Below are 22,808 nucleotides of genomic sequence, written 5' to 3' on the forward strand. Positions count from 1 at the left end.
GTATAGAAATATAAGTATATTTGTCCATCATGTCTTTGTATCTTGTTCTGTTTACATCGTATAATATATTTATGCACTATTTGGTAAATGAATGAAACGTATATATATATAGTTGTATGAGATGATAGTAATACGTAAGAAATAGGCTTACCTTCTGTCACATTCTTGTCAGCTTTAGGTTTTATCGGTCTTTTGTGTTTTGGTTTTTCGTGTATTTCTGGTGTAGTGTCTTCGTGGATTTCTATTGTTGCTGTTAATGGTTCTTTACCTTCCTCTTCCACGGTCACCTCTTCAGTGACCTGTTCTTTACCTTCGTATTTCCTGGTGACACGCTTTTTGCGTACAGTTTTCTTTGTTCCTTCCTCGGTCACGATCTCGCTCGTTACGATCTCTTCTTTGATCTCTTCGACAGGCGCGGCTGGTACAATCGATTCTATCGGTAATACCATTGGTTTATCTTCGACAATTTCTTCGACAGTTACGACTGGCTCTTCGCCTTCTTCTTGTATCGTTGTCTCTTCAACAACTAGTGGTTTCTCGTCACCACGTTTGGTCGTGGTTTTCTTCTTTTTGATCTTTCGCGGTTTCTTTTCAGGTATTTCTTCTGTAATTACGGTTGTAACAACCTCGACAGTTTCGATAATGTCGTCGTCTTTGGGAACGAATTTCAGATAATCTTCGGGCTTCTTCTCTTCCTCTTTCTCTTCTTCCGGTTTTTTCCAAGGTTTCAGTTTGATTTTCTCTGGCTCCTCCTTTGGAGCTTCTCTTTCAGGAATTCTCCTCTTTATTTCTTCTTCTTCTTCCGGTTCTTCTGGTTTTGGAATACCAGGTACTATTGGAATAGCCTCGGTTTCCTGAGCTGGTGTTTTACGTTCTTTCTTTGGTTTTTTGCTTGGAACTTTTTTAGGAACTTTCTTTCCCGGCTCAGGATACTCTGGCACCTCTCTTTCTTCCAGTTCAACTTCCGGAGTTTCTATCTCATAAGGTTCAAATGGTTTTAACTCAGGATATTCCTTCTCTTCTTTTTCTTTCTTTGGTTTCTCTTTTTCTTCTTTTTTCTTTGGAACGGGAGACTCTTCTTCTAAAACACTTGGAACCTTCTCTGGTATCTTCTTCAGTTTCACAGTCTCTGGTTTCTCCTCTTCTGCAATCCGCGGCTTTCCTTTGCCTATTTTCAATTTCTTCGGTTTTTCTTCTTCAGGTTTTTCTGGTTTAGGTTTACGTTCATATGGTGCCATTTCTTCTACCTTTTCTAATGGAACTTTCTTCAATTCTTCAAATTCTTGATCCACTTTCTCTAATTCTGTTATTTCTTTCTCTGGAAGTTTCACCTTCTTATGTCTTATCTTCTTTAATTTCAGTGCTTCTTCCATGGTATGGGATAGAATACCATTCTGGACGTAATTAGGTTCAAGTTCGGTTATAATTGGATATTTAATCGACGGTGGCCATTCGTGTTCTGTGATACGGCTGCGTAAAAGAATTTTAGGGAACTTTTCATCCTTGTCTTCTTTTTTCTTCGGTTTAACAGGAGCTTTCTTTAGTTTAATTTGCGCGAATAAAGGAGTAGCCGGTTCTTCGATCTTAGGTTTAATTGCTTTCTGTTCCTTGATACTGATCCTCATCAACTGAGGTTTCTCACCTTCAATCTTTTCAACAGGTTTTTTCTTTTTAACTTTCTTCTCTGGTTTTACTTCTGGTACAGGTTCTTCAAGTTTCTCTAGTGGTAATTCTTTCTTTAACTCCTCGAACTCCTGATCCAACTTCTCAAGCTTTGCTATTTCTTTTTCTATGCGCTTGATCCTCTTCTTCTTTGGTTTTGGTAACTTATCAGCTTCTTCAATGTTGCGAGATAAGATACCATTTTGGACCTCGTTTGGTTCGAGCTCGTCGATCTTCAAATGTTTTATCGCTGGAGGCCACTCAATAGGTGTAATTCGACTTCGAAGAAGAACGCGAGGAATTTTGTCTTTTTTCTCCACTGGGCGTTTCACAGTTGGAGTCTTGCGTAATTTAATTTGAGCGAACTGAGGTTTATCCACCGATACTTCTTGAACTTCGAGTTTTGTGGCTTCGAATTTGGTTATTTTCATACGTTGGAGCTTGACAGGTTTCTTCTTAGCTTTTTCTAGAGGAATTTCTGGAGCTTCAGGTGCTTCGATCTTCTCTTCTTCAGATATAAGAACTTTCTTAGGAACTTTCTTTTTAATGACCTTTTTCGATTTGCCTTCTTTCGTAACGATCTCAGTCACTTCTACTTCTTCGGGTGCTTCCGCCTTTTCTGTAGGTTCTATACTTTCTGTAATAGGAAGTGCTTTTACAATTTCTTCGACAACTTCTTCAATAGGACCTTCAGTGACAGTTGTGACAGGTCGCTTTCCTTGTTCTTCTACGGTTACCATCTCAGTCACTTGTTGTTCTTTTCCCTTGCGTTTGATAACCTTCTTTTTGGTGACTTTCTTGGGTTTGCCTTCTTTTGTCACTTCTTGCGTAACTGTAACTTGTTCACGGACCTCTTCAACTTCTCCTGGTTTAGCATGTTTTGGGGCAGGAAGAGCTTTCAGTGTCTCTTCAACTACTTCTTCTGTAGGACCTTCAGTAACAGTTGTAACTGGAAGCTTGCCTTGTTCTTCGACAGTGACAACTTCAGACACTTGTTGCTTTCTTCCTTTGCGTTTGATGATCTTCTTCTTCGTGACCTTCTTAGGTTTACCCTCCTTAGTAACTTCTTCAGTGACAGTCACTTGTTCGCGAACTTCTTCAACTTCAGTTGGTTTGACATATTCTGGAACAGGAAGTGGTTTTATTACATCATCAATCAGTTCTTCAACAGGTCCCTCGGTTACGGTTGTGACAGGAGCTTTTCCTTCTTCCTCGACTGTGACAACTTCTGTTACTTGCTGTTGTGGCCCTTTACGCCTGATAACCCTCTTTTTAACTGTTTTCTTTGGTTTACCTTCTTTTGTAATTTCTTGGGTCACAGTGACTTGTTCACGAAGCTCCTCGATTTCTGATGGTTTAGCATATTTGGGTGCTGGTAAAGTTTTCAATATTTCTTCGACTACTTCTTCTGTTGGACCTTCAGTGACAATTGTAACTGGAGCCTTGCCTTGTTCTTCGATAGTTACTACTTCAGTAACCTGTTGTTGCTTTCCTTTACGCTTGATCTGCTTTTTCTTGGTGACTTTCGTTGGTTTACCTTCCTTAGTTATCTCTTCAGTGATAGTTACTTGTTCACGAACTTCTTCTACTTCAGTAGGTTTCACACGTTTTGCAGCAGGTAATGGTTTTACCATTTCCTCTACTATTTCCTCGACGGCACCTTCAGTGACGGTTGTTGCAGGTCTCTTTCCTTGTTCTTCGATGGTAACAACTTCTGTCACCTGTTGTTCTTTGCCTTTACGCTTAATGACCTTCTTTTTGGTGATCTTTCTTGGTTTCCCTTCTTCAGTGACTTCTTGCGTGACAGTAACTTGTTCACGAATTTCTTCTTCCTCACCCGGTTTGGCATATTCTGGACCTGATAATGTTTTAATCGTTTCTTCAACAATTTCTTCTGTAGGACCTTCAATAACAGTTGTAACTGGAGCTTTTCCCTGTTCCTCAATTGTTACTACTTCAGATACCTGCTGTTCTCTTCCTTTGCGTGTGATTACTTTCTTTTTCTTAACCTTCTTGGGTTTTCCTTCCTTGGTTAATTCTTCAGTGATAGTTACTTGTTCATGGACTTTTTCTACTTCAGATGGTTTGACAAATTCTGGAGTTGGTAGTGGTTTCAGCATGTCTTCAACTACTTCTTCTACTGGACCTTCAGTGACAGTTGTGACAGGTCTCTTGCCTTGTTCCTCCACAGTAATAACTTCTGTAACTTGTTGTTCTTTTCCTTTGCGCTTGATAACCTTTTTCTTGGTAGTTTTCTTTGGTTTACCTTCTTTGGTTACCTCTTGAGTAACTGTTACTTGTTCACGAACCTCTTCGACTTCATCTGGTTCGGCATATTCGGGAGCTGGTAATGCTTTTATGGATTCTTCTAGTATTTCTTCTGTAGGACCATCAGTGATAGTTGTAATTGGTGCCTTGCCTTGTTCTTCAACTGTGACAATGTCAGAGACTTGCTGTTCTCTTCCTTTGCGTTTAATAACTTTCTTCTTGGTAACTCTCCTAGGTTTACCTTCTTTAGTGACTTCTTCCGTAATAGTTACTTGTTCACGGATTTCTTCTTCTTCAAATGGTTTAATTTTTTCTGGAGTTGGCAATGGTTTTATTATTTCCTCGACCAATTCTTCAGTGGGCCCTTCAATTACAGTCGTAACAGGAGCCTTTCCTTGTTCTTCGACTGTTGTAACTTCTGTGACTTGTTGCTCTTTTCCTTTGCGTTTTACTACCTTCTTTTTAGTTACCTTTTTAGGTTTGCCTTCTTCCGTTACTTCTTCTGTAACGGTTACCTGTTCGCGTATTTCTTCTTCTTCTCCAGGTTTAGCGTACTCCGGTGCTGGAAGAGCTTTCAGTGTCTCTTCAACCACTTCTTCAACAGGTCCTTCAGAGACAGTTTTAACGGGTCTCTTACCCTGTTCTTCAACAGTGACAACCTCCGTTACCTGTTGTTCTTTGCCCTTACGTTTGATTATTTTCTTTTTGGTTGTCTTCTTTGGTTTACCCTTATTAGTCACTTCTTGAGTGACTGTGACTTCTTCTCGAATCTCTTCCACTTCAGATGGTTCGACGCGTTGAATTATGGGCAGAGGTTTTACAAATTCCTCCACTACTTCTTCTACAGGACCCTCGGTTACGGTTGTAACAGGTCGTTTACCTTTTACTTCAACTGTTACCACTTCAGTCACCTGTTGTTCTTTGCCTTTACGTTTAATAACCTTCTTTTTGGTAATCTTTTTAGGCTTACCTTCTGTGCTTACTTCTTCTGTGACTGTTACTTGTTCACGTACCTCTTCAATTTCTCCCGATTTGGCGTGTTCAGGAGCAGGAAGTACTTTTAGTGTATCTTCTAGTACTTCCTCCAGTGGACCTTCAGTAATTGTAGTAACTGGTGCTTTTCCTTGCTCTTCGACAGTGACAAGTTCTGTGACTTGTTGTTCCTTCCCTTTGCGCTTGACAATCTTTTTCTTAGTTACCTTTTTAGGTTTGCCTTCCATTGTCATTTCTTCTGCCACAGTCACTTGTTCACGTATCTCTTCTACTTCAGATGGATGGATTTTCTCCGGTGCAGGCAGTGGTTTTATTATTTCTTCTATAAGTTCCTCTGTCAGACCGTCAGTAACTGTTCTTACTGGAGGCTTACCTTCTTCTTCAACAGTGACAACCTCCGTAACTTGTTGTTTTTTGCCTTTACGTTTGGTGATTTTCTTTTTGGTGACCTTCTTTGGTTTGCCTTCTTTAGTTATTTCTTCTGTGACAGTTATTTGTTCACGTACTTCTTCTACATCAGATGGTCTCACAAATTCTGCGGTTGGAAGTAGTTTTATCTGTTCTTCTACAATTTCTTCTGTTGGACCTTCAGTTACAGTCGTAACTGGTCTCTTTCCTTGTTCTTCAACGGTTATCATCTCAGTCACTTGTTGCTCTTTTCCTTTTCGTTTGATTATCTTCTTTTTGGTGGTCTTTTTAGGTTTGCCTTCTTTAGTTACTTCTTCAGTGACAGTGACTTGTTCACGTATCTCTTCCACCTCAGTTGGTGTGATATACTCTGGAAGAGCCAGCGGCTTTATAACTTCCTCTACAACTTCCTCCACAGGTCCTTCAGTCACCGTTGTAACGGGTCTTTTTCCTTGTTCTTCAACGGTTACCATCTCAGTCACTTGTTGTTCTTTTCCTTTTCGTTTGATTATCTTCTTTTTGGTAGTCTTTTTAGGTTTGCCTTCTTTAGTTACCTCTTCAGTGACAGTCACTTGTTCTCTGATCTCCTCAACTTCAGTTGGTTTTAATCCTTCTGGAACTGGCACTTCTTTTATTATTTCTTCTACAACTTCTTCTGTTGGACCTTCAGTTACAGTCGTAACTGGTCTCTTTCCTTGTTCTTCAACGGTTACCATCTCAGTTACTTGTTGTTCTTTTCCTTTTCGTTTGATTATCTTCTTTTTGGTGGTCTTTTTAGGTTTGCCTTCTTTAGTTACTTCTTCAGTGACAGTGACTTGTTCACGTATCTCTTCCACCTCAGTTGGTGTGATATACTCTGGAAGAGCCAGCGGCTTTATAACTTCCTCTACAACTTCCTCCACAGGTCCTTCAGTCACCGTTGTAACGGGTCTTTTTCCTTGTTCTTCAACGGTTACCATCTCAGTCACTTGTTGTTCTTTTCCTTTTCGTTTGATTATCTTCTTTTTGGTAGTCTTTTTAGGTTTGCCTTCTTTAGTTACCTCTTCAGTGACAGTCACTTGTTCTCTGATCTCCTCAACTTCAGTTGGTTTTAATCCTTCTGGAACTGGCACTTCTTTTATTATTTCTTCTACAACTTCTTCTGTTGGACCTTCAGTTACAGTCGTAACTGGTCTCTTTCCTTGTTCTTCAACGGTTACCATCTCAGTTACTTGTTGTTCTTTTCCTTTTCGTTTGATTATCTTCTTTTTGGTGGTCTTTTTAGGTTTGCCTTCTTTAGTTACTTCTTCAGTGACAGTGACTTGTTCACGTATCTCTTCCACCTCAGTTGGTGTGGTATACTCTGGAAGAGCCAGCGGCTTTATAATTTCCTCTACAACTTCCTCCACAGGTCCTTCAGTCACCGTTGTAACGGGTCTTTTTCCTTGTTCTTCAACGGTTACCATCTCAGTCACTTGTTGTTCTTTTCCTTTTCGTTTGATTATCTTCTTTTTGGTAGTCTTTTTAGGTTTGCCTTCTTTAGTTACCTCTTCAGTGACAGTCACTTGTTCTCTAATCTCCTCAACTTCAGTTGGTCTTACTTTTTCTGGAGCAGGCAATGTTTTTATTGTTTCTTCTAGAACTTCTTCTACTGGTCCTTCCTTTACAGTTATGACTGGAGTTTTGCCTTGTTCTTCAACAGTTACTATCTCAGTTACTTTCTGATCTTGACCTTTTCTTTTAATGATCTTTTTCTTTGTGGTCTTCTTCGGCTTACCTTCTCTAGTTACTTCCTCAGTAACTGTCACTTGCTCACGTACTTCTTCAACTTCGGTTGGTTCAATACGTTGTGGTGCAGGCAATGGTTTAGTGAAAGTCTCTACTATTTTTTCAACTGGTCCCTCGGTAATTGTTGTCACTGGTGCTTTTCCTTCTTCTTCAACAGTCACAATTTCAGTAACTTGTTGTTCTGGACCTTTGCGTTTGATGACTTTCTTTTTAATAGTTTTCTTTGGTTTGCCCGATCTACTGACTTCCTGGATAACTGTAACTTGTTCATGAACTTCCTCGACTTCACCTGGTTTTGCGTATTCTGCTGCTGGAAGAGGTTTAATTGTTTCGTCCACTACCTCTTCTACTGGGCCTTCCTTTACTGTAGTGATAGGAGGTTTTCCTTTCTCTTCAACTGTAACCACGTCAGTGACCTGCTGTTCTTTTCCCTTACGTTTGATGATTTTTCTCTTTGTAGTTTTCTTTGGTTTACCTTCTTTGGTTAATTCTTCGGCGACTGTGACTTGTTCAGTTACCTCTTCTACATCTTTTGGTCTAATAACTTCCGGTTTTATCACTTCTTCTACTATTTCTTCTACTGGTCCTTCAGTCACCGTCGTTACAGGTGCTTTTCCTGCTTCCTCAACAGTAACTGTCTCAGTCACTTTTTGTTCCTGACCTTTACGTTTGATAACCTTTTTCTTAATGATTTTCTGGGGTTTACCTTCTCTCGTAATTTCTTCAGTAACTGTCACTTGCTCTCTGACTTCTTCTACTTCAGTTGGTGTAATACGTTCGGGCGCGGGCAGTGGTTTTATGGTTTCCTCCACAATTTCCTCTGTTGGTCCTTCAGTCACTGTTGTTTCGGGTTTCTTTCCTTGTTCTTCAACCGTTACCACTTCCGTCACCTGTTGTTCTTTACCTCTTCGTTTAATTATCTTCTTCCTGGTAACCTTTTTGGGTTTACCTTCTCTCGTAATTTCTTCAGTAACTGTCACTTGCTCTCTGACTTCTTCTACTTCAGTTGGTGTAATACGTTCGGGAGCGGGCAATGGTTTTATTGTTTCCTCGACAATTTCCTCTATTGGGCCTTCAGTCACTGTTGTTACGGGTTTCTTTCCTTGTTCTTCAACCGTTACTACTTCCGTCACCTGTTGTTCTTTACCTCTTCGTTTAATTAGCTTCTTCTTGGTAACCTTTTTGGGTTTACCTTCTCTCGTAATTTCTTCAGTAACTGTCACTTGCTCTCTGACTTCTTCTACTTCAGTTGGTGTAATACGTTCGGGCGCGGGCAGTGGTTTTATGGTTTCCTCCACAATTTCCTCTGTTGGTCCTTCAGTCACTGTTGTTTCGGGTTTCTTTCCATGCTCCTCAACCGTTACCACTTCCGTCACCTGTTGTTCTTTACCTCTTCGTTTAATTATCTTCTTCTTGGTAACCTTTTTGGGTTTACCTTCTCTCGTAATTTCTTCAGTAACTGTCACTTGCTCTCTGACTTCTTCTACTTCAGTTGGTGTAATACGTTCGGGTGCGGGCAGTGGTTTTATAGTTTCCTCGACAATTTCCTCTGTTGGTCCTTCAGTCAGTGTTGTTTCGGGTTTCTTTCCTTGTTCTTCAACCGTTACCACTTCCGTCACCTGTTGTTCTTTACCTCTTCGTTTAATTATCTTCTTCTTGGTAACCTTTTTGGGTTTACCTTCTCTCGTAATTTCTTCAGTAACTGTCACTTGCTCTCTGACTTCTTCTACTTCAGTTGGTGTAATACGTTCGGGAGCGGGCAATGGTTTATTGTTTCCTCGACAAAGTTTCTCTGTTGGACCTTCAGTCCTGTTGTTTTCGGGTTCTCTTTCCGTATACTCAACCGTTACCACGGTCACCTGTTGTTCTTTACCTCTTCGTTTAATTATCTTCTTCTTGGTAACCTTTTTGGGTTTACCTTCTCTCGTAATTTCTTCAGTAACTGTCACTTGCTCTCTGACTTCTTCTACTTCAGTTGGTGTAATACGTTCGGGTGCGGGCAGTGGTTTTATAGTTTCCTCGACAATTTCCTCTGTTGGTCCTTCAGTCACTGTTGTTTCGGGTTTCTTTCCATGTTCTTCAACCGTTACCACTTCCGTCACCTGTTGTTCTTTACCTCTTCGTTTAATTATCTTCTTCTTGGTAACCTTTTTGGGTTTACCTTCTCTCGTAATTTCTTCAGTAACTGTCACTTGCTCTCTGACTTCTTCTACTTCAGTTGGTGTAATACGTTCGGGTGCGGGCAGTGGTTTTATAGTTTCCTCGACAATTTCCTCTGTTGGTCCTTCAGTCACTGTTGTTTCGGGTTTCTTTCCTTGTTCTTCAACCGTTACCACTTCCGTCACCTGTTGTTCTTTACCTCTTCGTTTAATTATCTTCTTCCTGGTAACCTTTTTGGGTTTACCTTCTCTCGTAATTTCTTCAGTAACTGTCACTTGCTCTCTGACTTCTTCTACTTCAGTTGGTGTAATACGTTCGGGAGCGGGCAAGTGGTTTTATGTTTCCTCGACAATTTCCTCTGTTGGTCCTTCAGTCACTGTTGTTTCGGGTTTCTTTCCTTGTTCTTCAACCGTTACCACTTCCGTCACCTGTTGTTCTTTACCTCTTCGTTTAATTATCTTCTTCTTGGTAACCTTTTTGGGTTTACCTTCTCTCGTAATTTCTTCAGTAACTGTCACTTGCTCTCTGACTTCTTCTACTTCAGTTGGTGTAATACGTTCGGGAGCGGGCAATGGTTTTATTGTTTCCTCGACAATTTCCTCTATTGGGCCTTCAGTCACTGTTGTTACGGGTTTCTTTCCTTGTTCTTCAACCGTTACTACTTCCGTCACCTGTTGTTCTTTACCTCTTCGTTTAATTAGCTTCTTCTTGGTAACCTTTTTGGGTTTACCTTCTCTCGTAATTTCTTCAGTAACTGTCACTTGCTCTCTGACTTCTTCTACTTCAGTTGGTGTAATACGTTCGGGCGCGGGCAGTGGTTTTATGGTTTCCTCCACAATTTCCTCTGTTGGACCTTCAGTCACTGTTGTTTCGGGTTTCTTTCCATGCTCCTCAACCGTTACCACTTCCGTCACCTGTTGTTCTTTACCTCTTCGTTTAATTATCTTCTTCTTGGTAACCTTTTTGGGTTTACCTTCTCTCGTAATTTCTTCAGTAACTGTCACTTGCTCTCTGACTTCTTCTACTTCAGTTGGTGTAATACGTTCGGGTGCGGGCAGTGGTTTTATAGTTTCCTCGACAACTTCCTCTGTTGGTCCTTCAGTCACTGTTGTTTCGGGTTTCTTTCCATGTTCTTCAACCGTTACTACTTCCGTCACCTGTTGTTCTTTACCTCTTCGTTTAATTATCTTCTTCTTGGTAACCTTTTTGGGTTTACCTTCTCTCGTAATTTCTTCAGTAACTGTCACTTGCTCTCTGACTTCTTCTACTTCAGTTGGTGTAATACGTTCGGGCGCAGGAAGTGGTTTTATGGTTTCCTCCACAATTTCCTCTGTTGGTCCTTCAGTCACTGTTGTTTCGGGTTTCTTTCCTTGTTCTTCAACCGTTACCACTTCCGTCACCTGTTGTTCTTTACCTCTTCGTTTAATTATCTTCTTCTTGGTAACCTTTTTGGGTTTACCTTCTCTCGTAATTTCTTCAGTAACTGTCACTTGCTCTCTGACTTCTTCTACTTCAGTTGGTGTAATACGTTCGGGAGCGGGCAATGGTTTTATTGTTTCCTCGACAATTTCCTCTATTGGGCCTTCAGTCACTGTTGTTACGGGTTTCTTTCCTTGTTCTTCAACCGTTACTACTTCCGTCACCTGTTGTTCTTTACCTCTTCGTTTAATTAGCTTCTTCTTGGTAACCTTTTTGGGTTTACCTTCTCTCGTAATTTCTTCAGTAACTGTCACTTGCTCTCTGACTTCTTCTACTTCAGTTGGTGTAATACGTTCGGGTGCGGGCAGTGGTTTTATAGTTTCCTCGACAATTTCCTCTGTTGGTCCTTCAGTCAGTGTTGTTTCGGGTTTCTTTCCTTGTTCTTCAACCGTTACCACTTCCGTCACCTGTTGTTCTTTACCTCTTCGTTTAATTATCTTCTTCTTGGTAACCTTTTTGGGTTTACCTTCTCTCGTAATTTCTTCAGTAACTGTCACTTGCTCTCTGACTTCTTCTACTTCAGTTGGTGTAATACGTTCGGGAGCGGGCAATGGTTTTATTGTTTCCTCGACAATTTCCTCTGTTGGACCTTCAGTCACTGTTGTTTCGGGTTTCTTTCCATGCTCCTCAACCGTTACCACTTCCGTCACCTGTTGTTCTTTACCTCTTCGTTTAATTATCTTCTTCTTGGTAACCTTTTTGGGTTTACCTTCTCTCGTAATTTCTTCAGTAACTGTCACTTGCTCTCTGACTTCTTCAACTTCTGATGGTTTAGCATACGCTGATGGAGGCAAACGTTTCATAATCTCTTCGACTATTTCTTCCACTGGTCCTTCAATGACACTGGTCTCCGGAGCTTTCCCTTCTTCTTGGACTGTCACTACTTCAGTCACCTGTTGCTCCTTGCCATCCCTCTTAATTACCTTTTTCCTGGTAACCTTCTTAGGTTTTCCTTCTTTTGATACTTCTTCCGTCACCGTCACTTGTTCTTCCACTTGTTGCACCGTGGGTATAATATACTCTACTGGTGCCAATGGTTTCGTTTCCTCCTCTGGTATTTGTTCTTCTACTGGCTTCTCCTTTTTAATTTCTCTTTCAGTCGTTTCTATCATCTCCGTTGGTTTTGTTATCACCGTTGTTACAGGTGCTTTGCCTTCCTCTTCCACCGTCGTTTCTTCGGTAACTTTTTGAGTTCTTCCTTTCTGACGTATAATCTTCTTCGTTACTTTCTTAGTTTTATCAGTATCTTGAACTTGAATTACTTCAACTTCTACTTTCTCCTCTTCCTTCTGAGTTTCCTCAACCTCGTCGATTCTTGTAGGTATTATCTCTTCAACATCCATAGTTGTTGTAATCTCTTCAATAGGCATAAATTGTTTCTTCGGTATCGATGGTATCTGTGGTTTAATATCTTCAAGTTCCTCTTCAATGACAACGACATTATCTTCTTCAGCTTCTGTTTTAGGCTTTTTCTTACGAATAATCGTTTTCTTAGTCTTAACCGCCGCTGTTTCATCCTCTTTACTTCCGCGCCTGAATTTCGTTGTATATTCTTCAATTACTTCTGTGTCTGATTCGATCAATTGCTGTGGCGTATCGTGTTTTGTGTGTTGTGTGATTGTGATGTGATGTTGTTGCGCTGGTACTTCTGTAGTTTCTGAAATGTATACAAGAACAAGTGTGATATGATTATCGTGTCGTGACAGTAATCGTTCGCGCACTATTTTGCTTTTCTTTTACTTTTTTTTGGTTTGACTTCTCACATATAACCGCGATACTTCACCGAAAGCGTATTCGGGGCTTGGGTTGGTTAGTTTGTATTGTTTGTGTCTCGAATCATCGATTTCGTAACACAAAACACTAAACGCGACGTATAAACCTGTTTCGGATGAAATTCTTGTATTTTGTCTGATGAATGACTGTTGTGTGTTCTGTGTGATAGTAATCCGTGTTGTTTATATGAACCTTTCCATATAGTGTTTGATTCTGTGTGTTGTCTACATACCTACCTTACACGATTTCCTACAACCATTATCCTATACCTGACGACCCTATCAAACCTGCTTGGAAGACGCATTTAAACGTTTTGCGCGTTGATCGTTCTTCCGCTTCGATCGAGCCTCCCCTATGATCTCTCAACAACCAAATCAATATAACCACTATTGTCAATGCGTCTTCTGGTCCAATCCTAATCGTCCACATGCTCGTCCGTCCCGTCGATGCCAATCGAATACCTTGATAACAATAATACTCACCCATAACGTGTTCCAGGTGTTCTGCCTCGATAGTAACGCTCGCTAACTTCGCGAAAGGTAATACAGACTCGGGCATTTCTGACTCAATCTCACCAGAGCTCAATGGTTCTGTTACGATCACACCTTGTTGAATCTCCTCTACACCTTTGGCTGTCTTTTTCTCTGGTCTAGTTACTTTAAATTCGCCAGCTGCGTCAGCTGGCTGAATTTCAGTTTTCACAGCTACTTCGTGTTTAATCACATCAGGTTGAGCTGAAACTTCTTTAGCAACGCCTTTTATGACTTGCTTTGACTCTTGTTCCGTGGCCGTCACTTGAGTTATTTCGACACTCTCAGACACACGGAACGACATCTCTGCTGTAGCTGACTTAGCTGCTTTTTCTACGATAAACGTATCTTCGCTTTCTTGGGTTATTGGCTGTATTTGTTCTATACTTTCGAATGGAATTTGTTCAGGAACTATTTGTTTGGTATCTGGTTTGGTAGTTTCTTGTAACTCTTCAGCTATAACTGATGTAATTACTTGGGATTTCTGAGCAACCTGGATACCTAGTAGACTAGGTTTGGCTGTTTGAGTGGTAGGTTCGTCAGGAGTTGGAAGACCCTGCTCTGCTTCACCAAACGCGACTTCTGATACTGATAGGGAAAGCAACTCTTCTAATTGAGGTTTTCCTTTTTGTTCTTCCGGTGCTTTTGGTTTATGAAGTTCTTGAGCACTGGTCACAGTTAATATTTCCGAGGTTTCTGCGACTTCAATACTATCTAACTGTGGATGTGCCTTGCGTTCTTTAGGAGCTTCTGGAGCTGGTAGTTCCTTCTCAGCTTCTGTCGATACCACTTCTGAAACAGTGAGGAAGCTGAGCTCTTCCACATCTGGTTTACCCTTCTGACTCTCAGGCTTATCCAACTTCTGCAACTCTTCGACATTCGTCACAGTTAAGACTTCGGTTTTCTCAGCTACCTCTCTGCCAGTCACCTGTGGCTGAGCAATCTTCTCACTTGGTTTTTCGGGAGATGGCAGAGTATCCTCCAATTCACTAGACATTACTTGAGAAACTGTTATAGACGTAAGTTCGTCCAATCGTGGTTTTACTTTTTGTCCTTCAGGTAATATGTGCTTTTCTAATTCTCCTACATTCGTCACAGTAAGAATTTGACTAGTCTCGGCGACTTCTCTCCCCGTAAAAGCAGGCTTAGCAGTCGCTGTGCTAGGTGCTACTTGTTTCTCTAACGTCTCTTCAGTCTCGTGCGAGACAGTCTGAGAAACTGTAACAGAAGTCAGTTCTTCTACATTTGGTTTTCCTTTCTGTTGTTCCGGTGCATGCTCAGCTATTAGTTCCTCCGCTGCCATCATAGTCAAAATTTGTGTGGTTTCTGCTACATCACGACCTAGTAAACTCGGCTGTGCCATTTTTTCTGTAGGCACTTCAGGACTAGGTAACAAGTCCTCCATCTCAGTAGAAACTGTCTGTGATATTGACAGAGACACAAATTCTTCCAAACCAGGAACTCCTTTCTGTTCTCCAGGCTTCTTATCTTCAGCCAACGTATCAACATTCGCCATAGTCAAAACTTCCATCGTCTGTGCCACGTCTCTGCCTATCATGCTTGGCTGTGCCTCCCTTTCAACTGGAATTTCCGGCGCAGGCAAAGCTTCCTCTGCTTCTTGAGAAACCACCTGTGAAACTGTCAAAGGAGATAATTCTTCAACTTGCGGTTTTCCTTTTTGTTCTTCTGGTGCTTTGGGTGCTACAAGTTCCTCTGCACTGGCAACAGTCAACACCTGCATAGTTTCTGCTACGTCTCTTCCTATTAGACTAGGCTGAGCTGTCTTCTCTTTTGGAACTTCCGCTGTTGGTAGTGTTTCCTCAGCTTCTTCAGATACAACATGAGAAATTGTAAGTGGAGTCAGTTCGTCCAATTTTGGTTTTCCTTTCTGTTCTTCAGGACGTTTCACTGCAAGTTCTTCAGCTTCGGTTATGGTGGTCACTTGAGATGTTTCTGCAGCTTCTCGGCCTAGTATGTTGAACTCTGCCTTCTGATCTTTAGGCATAAACTTAGTAGTGAATATGTCCTCCGTTTCGTTGGAAATTACTTCAGAAATCGTTACTGAAGACAATTCTTCTACTTCCATTTTACCTTGTTGTTCCTTCAATTGAGTTATTTTTTCGAATTCTTCAGTGGTTGCTCCAGTGACTATCTGCGTTACTTCAGGAACTTCTCTGCCAGTTAAACTAGGCTGAGCTTGCTGCCCTTTAGGTGCAACAGTTGCAGGCAAAATATCTTCAATTTCATTAGAAACTACTTCAGTAACTGTAACAGTGGTAAGTCCTTCCATCTGAGGTTTTCCTTTTTGTTCTTCAGGTTTGAATTTCCCTTCAAACGTCTCTTCGCGTTCACCAGTCGTCGTCTCCATCTTAACAGCTGTCTCTATGACAGTTTGTGTCATCGTGGCTTGAGAAGATACTCGTTTCTCTTCGTGGATCTCTTGAGTGCTCTGAATACTCTCCACTAACGATCCAACTACAGTTTCATGAAGACTGATATCTTGAGTGGCTATAAATCCTTCTCTTTTGGGTGCTACATCAAAGACACTCTCTTTGTCTTCTGTAATAGTCTCCGAAATTTGAAGAGGCGTCATTTTCTGTATATCTATATCTGCTTTTTGAGTTTGAGGTTTGAACACGCCTTCGAACGAACGTTCACTTTCTTCAACTATATTCTGACTCACAATGATACTTTCAAACGTGTCTTGTCCAGGAACAGCTACTTGAGGTTGCATGGTAATATCCTTTACTTTATCTGGCATATTAACTTGAGACTCAACGGTAGTGGTCTCGATAATATTACGTTCTGTGATGATTGTACTACTAGCTGTCTGAGCAGCTTCCAATTTCTTCTCCTTCAATAGAGACTCAACCTCAGCTGATGTCACTTCCGTCACAGATATTCCGTGACCTTCCTCAAACATGGGCACTGCAATCGACGAAATTGTTTTTGGATATTTATCAAATATTCCTTCGCTCTCTACGCTTGGAATATCTTCAATAATTATAGGTTCTAAAGCATCTTGTTTAGGATGAGCTTTGACCTCGCGTTTCTCTAAGGGCTGAACAGCACCAGTGCTCTGTTCGACAAATACCTGAGCCTTCTGCGCCACGTCCATTCCAACCTTTGTCAAAGTAACCTCTGCAGTGCTCTCTTCACGTTTTTGTATGGTCATAGAGTCTTCCTTATCCTGAGTGATTACATGAGAAACTGTGACACTCTTTCCTTCCACGAAGCTCACTTTCGCGCTATGTTCATCCAACTTCATCTTCTCCTTGAATATCGCACTATGTTCTTGCGGAACTGTTTCACTAATATCAACGCTCTCCAGCATAGTTTGAATAGAATGAGCTTCAAAAGTCGTCGGTTTTGGTGCTTCAGGAAGATCTCCAAGTCCCTCTCTAAGATTTACTTCCATCTGTTCAGCGACTTCTTTGCCTTCCATCGCTGGTTTTGCTACTTCCTCGCGAGGTTTCTTCATAGCTGACAGTTCTACTTCACCATCTTGAGCTGTAGTTGCCTCTGTTATAGCAATAAACCTGTTCTCATCTATTGTTACACGTGCACTAGTCTTCTGCATCGATATTTCCTCAACCTTATCTATTTCTTTTTCTGCTAGGATTTGTTCCGTCATTTCGATTGTTTCGAATGGTTTCTGGCCTACTTGTGCTGTTGCTGTGATAGGTTTGACAATGTCCACATCTCCAGTACTTATCTGTGGAATAACCTCTGATCCTTCCGCCACTTCATGTCCGGATACAATACCTGGCACTGCCGATCGTGTTTTCTCTTCTTGAACAGTTTTTAATATCTCTTCCTTATCAGCTGCGCTGACTTCAGTCACAGTAGTCACGCGTTTACCTTCTTCGATAGAGACTTCTACTTTCTGAACTTCTGGCTTGAATTTTCCTTCGAAAATATTTTCTTGATCTTGAACGATATCTTGAGTGACTTGTACACTTTGATATACTTCTTGACTGGGAAGTGCCTTTTTAGTATCTGGTTTCTCTACCTTTACTTCTGCTATTGAATCTTCAACAGAAATAGTAGTAGTCTCAGCAATTGCATGAGTGGTGTCTAATCCAACAGAAGCTGCATGTTTGGATGGTTGTTCTTCAGAAATATATAAAGATTCTTTGTCTGCAGGAGTTACTTGAGATACACTCACGATCTTTCTACCTTCTTCAAGATCTACAACAGCTCTCTTATTTTCTGGTAATTGTCCTGGTATAAATTTGTCTTCACTTTCTTGAACAATAGTCTGAGACTCAATTAATGAAGTAAATGGAACATGTTCTGGCATTGCAGTGGCGCCTGATGGTTTCTCCTCAACAAATTCGCCTGTGCTAAAATCTACAACTTGCACAGTTGTTTCTGCGACTACGTGACCAGAAATCAAACTCTTTCCAGCTGTCTTCATCTCTGGAAGCTCTTTAGACTTATATTCTTCCTCTTTATCTTCCAAAACCACGGTTGACACCTGTATACTCTGTTCTTCCACTAGAGACATGTCAGCCAGAGCTTGTAATGGCGCTTTATCCTTATTAAACAATCCTTCAGCTTCAGTTGGTTGTGTTTCTGAGCTAATTATAGCTTCCAGAGGAATACTAGATGGCATTGCTGCGGCTGAAACTGGTTTCATCTCTTCCAATTTTCCAGCACTAGAATCTACAGTCACCTCCGTCTTCTCAGCGATCACGTGACCAGCAAACTGAACACTAGCCTGTTTTTCAGTCGGTTTCTCAGGAATTTTGAGAATATCTTCTTTATCAGCTGGAATTTCAGTAGTGGTAGTGGCACTGATGATTTCATTGATAGATATTTCTGCTTTGTTGGTGATTACAGGTTTGTCCATGAATTCTTTCTCAGTCTCAGACACAACCGTCTCAGTTTGAACGATGCTTTCAAATGGCAATCGTTCTTCTTTAGCTGCGACTGTGGTTGGTGCAGGCACAGTTAAGTCTCCAGAAACAGCAGCTGGATTGATCTCTGTCAGCTGAGCCACTTTATGAGCATCGAAACTAGGTACAGCTTGTTTACCATGGATCTCTATCTTCTCGAAGTATTCCTTCTCCATATCTGAAGCAATCGTCTCAATTACTGTGATTCCTTCTTCTTCCTGGAATGAAATATCTACTACTTTTTTATCTGGTTGTACAAAGTCTTCCATAGGCTTTTCTAGATCACCAGCAGCCGTCTCAGAAGCAATTAAACTGTGGAAAGTAATATGATCTGTTGTAGCTGTTGCCGTAAGAGCCTCTTTGCGTTCAAATTCGCTCACATTATCTGTCGTAGTGGTCTCACTAGTCTGAGCGACAATATGTGTGGGGATATCGAAGCTAGCTGTCTTGGTCTCTGGTTTCTCACCTTCTGGAAGCAGACTCTCTTTATCTTCAGTAGTAACTGCTGAAACAATTAAACCTTCTCCTGTCACGAATTCAAGATTCGCTTTCTTATCAGAGGGTTTAATCTCACTGAATGGTGCTTCTGTCTCTCTGGTTTGTACTTCTTCGGCAATTGCAGCTTCGATAGGTAATATCGTGGTTTTTGGTTTCATTTCTTGAACCGCTTCATGTGGTAGATCACTTAAGCTTGTGTCACTAAGGATTTCCAATTTGGATGCTACACCTTGTGTGTCGATGTCTACGGTAGCTTCTACGCCTCTAGGTTTTTCTTCTCGAGTGAATATTCCCTCTTTGTCTTCTGGATACGTTATACCTACCACGATACCTTGACCTTCTTCAAAAGTGACTTCAATTTTCTTAGTATCAGGTTTTATATCTTCTTGGAGAGGCGACTCTTTCTCAGAAATAGATATCTCTGTCTGTTCAACGACTTCCAATCCACTCTGTTGTTGACTAGCATGTTCTTCCTTTGTCTTGTCTTCTTTCAGAATATCTACATTGCTCGCAAGAACTGTCTCCTGTAACTCAGCAACCTCGTGTCCTCCAGTGATTCCTAATGTAACTTTTCTTTCTTTTGGTATCTCTTCCACTTCCAACTTTTCTTCTTCCTGGATACTGGTTATCTCAGTGACTGTTAATTTCTCAGTCTTCATCTGAATTTCAACCTCAGCACTCTGAGTAGTTGGCAAAACATCTGCTTCTCTCGTTTTCTCTGTTTCAGCAATAGTTGTCTCTGTGATAACCAATTCTTCCAAAGCATCTCTTTGTGGAATAGCCTTTCCAGATCTAGGTGTGTCAATACTCATATCAGCGGTGCTTTGCTCCACTAAAGTTTCTGATTTTAATGCAACTGTGTGACCGGACACCAATGTCTGAGCAGTATAATCCTGCGGCTTCACGTCAGGACTGTAAACATTCTCACGATCGTGGGGAATAACCTCCAAGACAGTTGGGCCAGGTCTGGGTTCAGTCAATTCCACAATTGCAGTCTTCTGGTCTGGCTGTACGTCAGTTTTATACAAATCTTCTTTCTCTGCTAACTGCTGCATGGCTACAGTTACGCTCTCTAGTGGAACATGTGATGGTTGAGCTACACCAGAAGCTGGCTTCTCTTCAGGCACGTATTCTCCAGTTGGTGAATGAGTTCTGACTTCTTCGAACACTGGTGCGACTTGTGTAGTAAATTCTGTGCTAGCATAAGCTCCCTTAATCTCAGATACTTGTGTATATTCAGCTTCTCTCTCGCTAGCGATTACCATAGTAGTATGAACGCCTTCTATTTCGTTCATTGTAACTTCAGCCGTCTTTGATTCGGGTGCTTTGTCTTTTTCAACCGGTGCTACGTCTTCTGCCGCAATAGTCTCTCGCACTACAGTCTCTTGTAATCCAATGGGTTCTATTTTAGCCATGCCAGAAGATGGAACTTCTTTCTTGATAACACCTAGATTATCTTCTGGTTGAATCATCTCAACCTCTAACGAAACTACAGGATGAGTAGGTACTGTCTTGCCACGATGAGATTCTGGCATTTCGAAGATTTTAAGATCAGCTTCCTTTTCTATAGACGTAGTCTGGAACACTTCAACGCTTCTAATGGCGTCGTAACTAGTTTCTACTATACGTTCTTCGGGTTTGACTATTTCATCCATTTTTGCCTCACGATCGTGAGTCATGGTTTCTTGGACCATCTTAGCCTCTGTCAACTGCACAGCCACGGTTCCACTTTCTTGCACGTATTTCAACTCTTCCTTGAAATCTGACGGATAATCTGCTGTCTGGATTTCTGATACCATCACGTGTTCTTCAGGTCTGATAGAAGTCTCCGCTAATACTTTCGTAGGCTTCTGATCTGGATGATAAATACCCTCGGACTCCTGAATAAGTGTACTCGTGATAGATCCAATTTCTAATGGAGATATTGATGTCTCTGCTGTCTTGGTAGTTGGTTTGTCTCCTGGTTGATACTCTTTCTCTTTCTCAGACGGGACAGTCTCCACTGTCACAGCTGATGTAATCTCGACTACATTTAAATCAGCAACAGCTTTCTTCATCTCTTCAATTGTCAAATGAGTCTCTGTGTCTTGCGTTTGAACCGTAGATACAGAAACTCCTTCTAACAGAGTTACATTTGGAGTAGCCTCGAATGTATCAGTTTTCCTTTCAGAAATAAACACTCCCTCACTTTCCTGAACAACATTCTGTTGGATAATTGCTGTTTCGTTTCCATAAGATATTCCAACTTGTGCTTTCTGACTAGGTGGTAATCTACCTGGAACATATTCACCTTCCTTCTCAGGAGCGTGCATTTCTTCTGTGACTCGTTGACGTTGCGGAATAACAGTTTCTGTGGCGACTTCTGTAGGAACTACCAGTTCTGGGTAATACTTTCCTGGTTTATCTTCTGCTCGAATTTCTTCGACAACCAATGGTTCAACTGCTGTCACGTTTATTCTGGGTTTAGTTGGTACAGTCTTTAATGGTTCTAATTTGTCTTCTGACAATCCTTCTTGAACTTCATAGACTGATAAGCCTACTTGAGGCAGAATAGTGTCTTCTGCTTTGACTGTCAATGGCGACACAAAATCTTCTGTTGGAGCTTCCTTTTGACTTACCATGGTTTCATACACAGTAGTAGCTTCTTGAAGAGTCACACTAACGTCTGCAGTTCTACTGACTTCTTGTTTGTCTATAGTTAAAGCGGATAGATTAGCATCGTTGGTCAAGGTCTCACTGACAATTAAACCTTCCGATGGAACGAAAGCTGGTGTTGCCTCGTAGGATGTAGGTTTGAAGGTATCAGAAAATTCGCCAGTGGAAGCTTGAATTGTTGTTTCTGTTGTAGAATAAGGTTCTACCGGTGAAATAGATAAGGAAGCTTTACGTTCAATGGGCCTAATTTGAGTTATATCGTCGATTTCTTTTTCCTGAACGGGGACCAGTTGCTCGGTTAATGGGGTAATCGTGTCCATAGTTAATTTAGCTTTCTCTAATTCTGGCTTTCCAGGTGCTTGTTCGATAGTACGATCCAAAGGTACTATTTGATGTCTTTGGCTAGAAACGTTTAACATGATCGAAGGCATTGATTTATCTTTTGTCACTTCGAATTCCTCGATTTCTTCCAGCTCAACCTCGTCTTTTCCAAACTTAGGTCGTTTGGGTTTCAATTCTTTTCTTACTTTTTCTATTATTTCTTCTTCTTCCTCTACAACCTGTTTCTCTAAATCATCGCGTTTCTTTTGTTTTTGAGCCACCCTGCCCTTCGAGTCTGTTTCAGTAACGATCGTTTCGACTTCTTCCTCAATTTCTTCCACATCCTTTTTCTTCTTCTTCTTCTTTTCAGTCTCTTCGATCTCCTCGATTTCTACAACTTGAACCCCCTCGTCCCTATCTTCCTTTCTCTCCTCGATTTGTTCCTTTGGTTTTGTTACTTTTCGTTCGTGCAGTGTCGTGTATGCCTGCCGTGTGTCCTCGTATTCTGTGGAAAGTATGTGAGAATATTCGTGTCAATCATAAACGCGGACATGTTCGGTCTTTCTCTCACGTTAAGCCTTTCGCTCAGTTCGTTCGTTCGCACGCTCTCACTTTCCCGAGTTAGGCGACAAAATTTCATTCTCGTAATTTTTTTTACATTTGTTTGTTTTACTGTTTTGCAGACTTCATGCGACGAACCATAGAATATGCGGATGCTGCTTGCTCAGACAACGTGCTTCAATACGATACAGGAGTGAGACAAAACCTACATACGTATAGTGCACGGAATTTGTGTGAAGGTAAGAGAAAATAAATCAAAAGAAAATAATAGAAAGAGAAAGTAAAAGAAAAGGAAAAAATAAGAAAAATTGGAATATAGCGGATAGTGTGTGAACAGCGTATTCTATTTTACTCTACGCGGCTTCCAAAGGTATCGTATAGTTTTATTTCATTGTGCTCTTAGCGAGAATACGAAACGTTGACCCTTTCAGGACGAGAATGTTAAAATATCAGAGGTACAAAGGAACGATAGAAGTTTTCTCGATTTTGTCTATTTCGATGGAATATTTTCAAATTTTTTAGAGGTACTTTTAATATTTACAACAAATGGGTTCAAATAAGATGAAACATTGAGGTAGTAGAGAATACTTACTACAAATGTATGAGTTATCAATCTCAAGTATAATATAATAAATTATGACATTTGTAATATTATAAAAATATTATCGGTTAACTACGCATTCTTCGTAAATTTATAACAAAAATAGAAGAGGTGGAAGTTTCTTTATCTCTTTATACAATGCCTTGAATAGATTTTGTAAATTATGCCATGGCATTTCGTAACGAGGAAACTATGAATATATTTACACTGATAACTATAATTTATTTACAT

The 22,808-nt window shown here is 40.8% G+C and overlaps 1 protein-coding gene across 1 annotated transcript in view; it reads right to left on the bottom strand.

Moving 5' to 3' along the window:
• The window catches only part of LOC117242036 (titin), a 130,552-nt gene that overhangs the window by 22,974 nt on the left and 84,770 nt on the right, over positions 1-22,808 (bottom strand). Inside the window, 3 exon segments of the mRNA XM_033508366.1 lie at positions 152-8,717; positions 8,958-12,394; positions 12,993-21,920. Coding sequence (XP_033364257.1) covers positions 152-8,717; positions 8,958-12,394; positions 12,993-21,920 — 20,931 coding nt within the window.

This window comes from Bombus vosnesenskii, unplaced genomic scaffold (genome assembly GCF_011952255.1).
Source record: "Bombus vosnesenskii isolate JDL3184/JDL3185 unplaced genomic scaffold, Bvos_JDL3184-5_v1.1 scf7180000016263, whole genome shotgun sequence".
NCBI classification, from domain to species: domain Eukaryota; kingdom Metazoa; phylum Arthropoda; class Insecta; order Hymenoptera; family Apidae; genus Bombus; species Bombus vosnesenskii.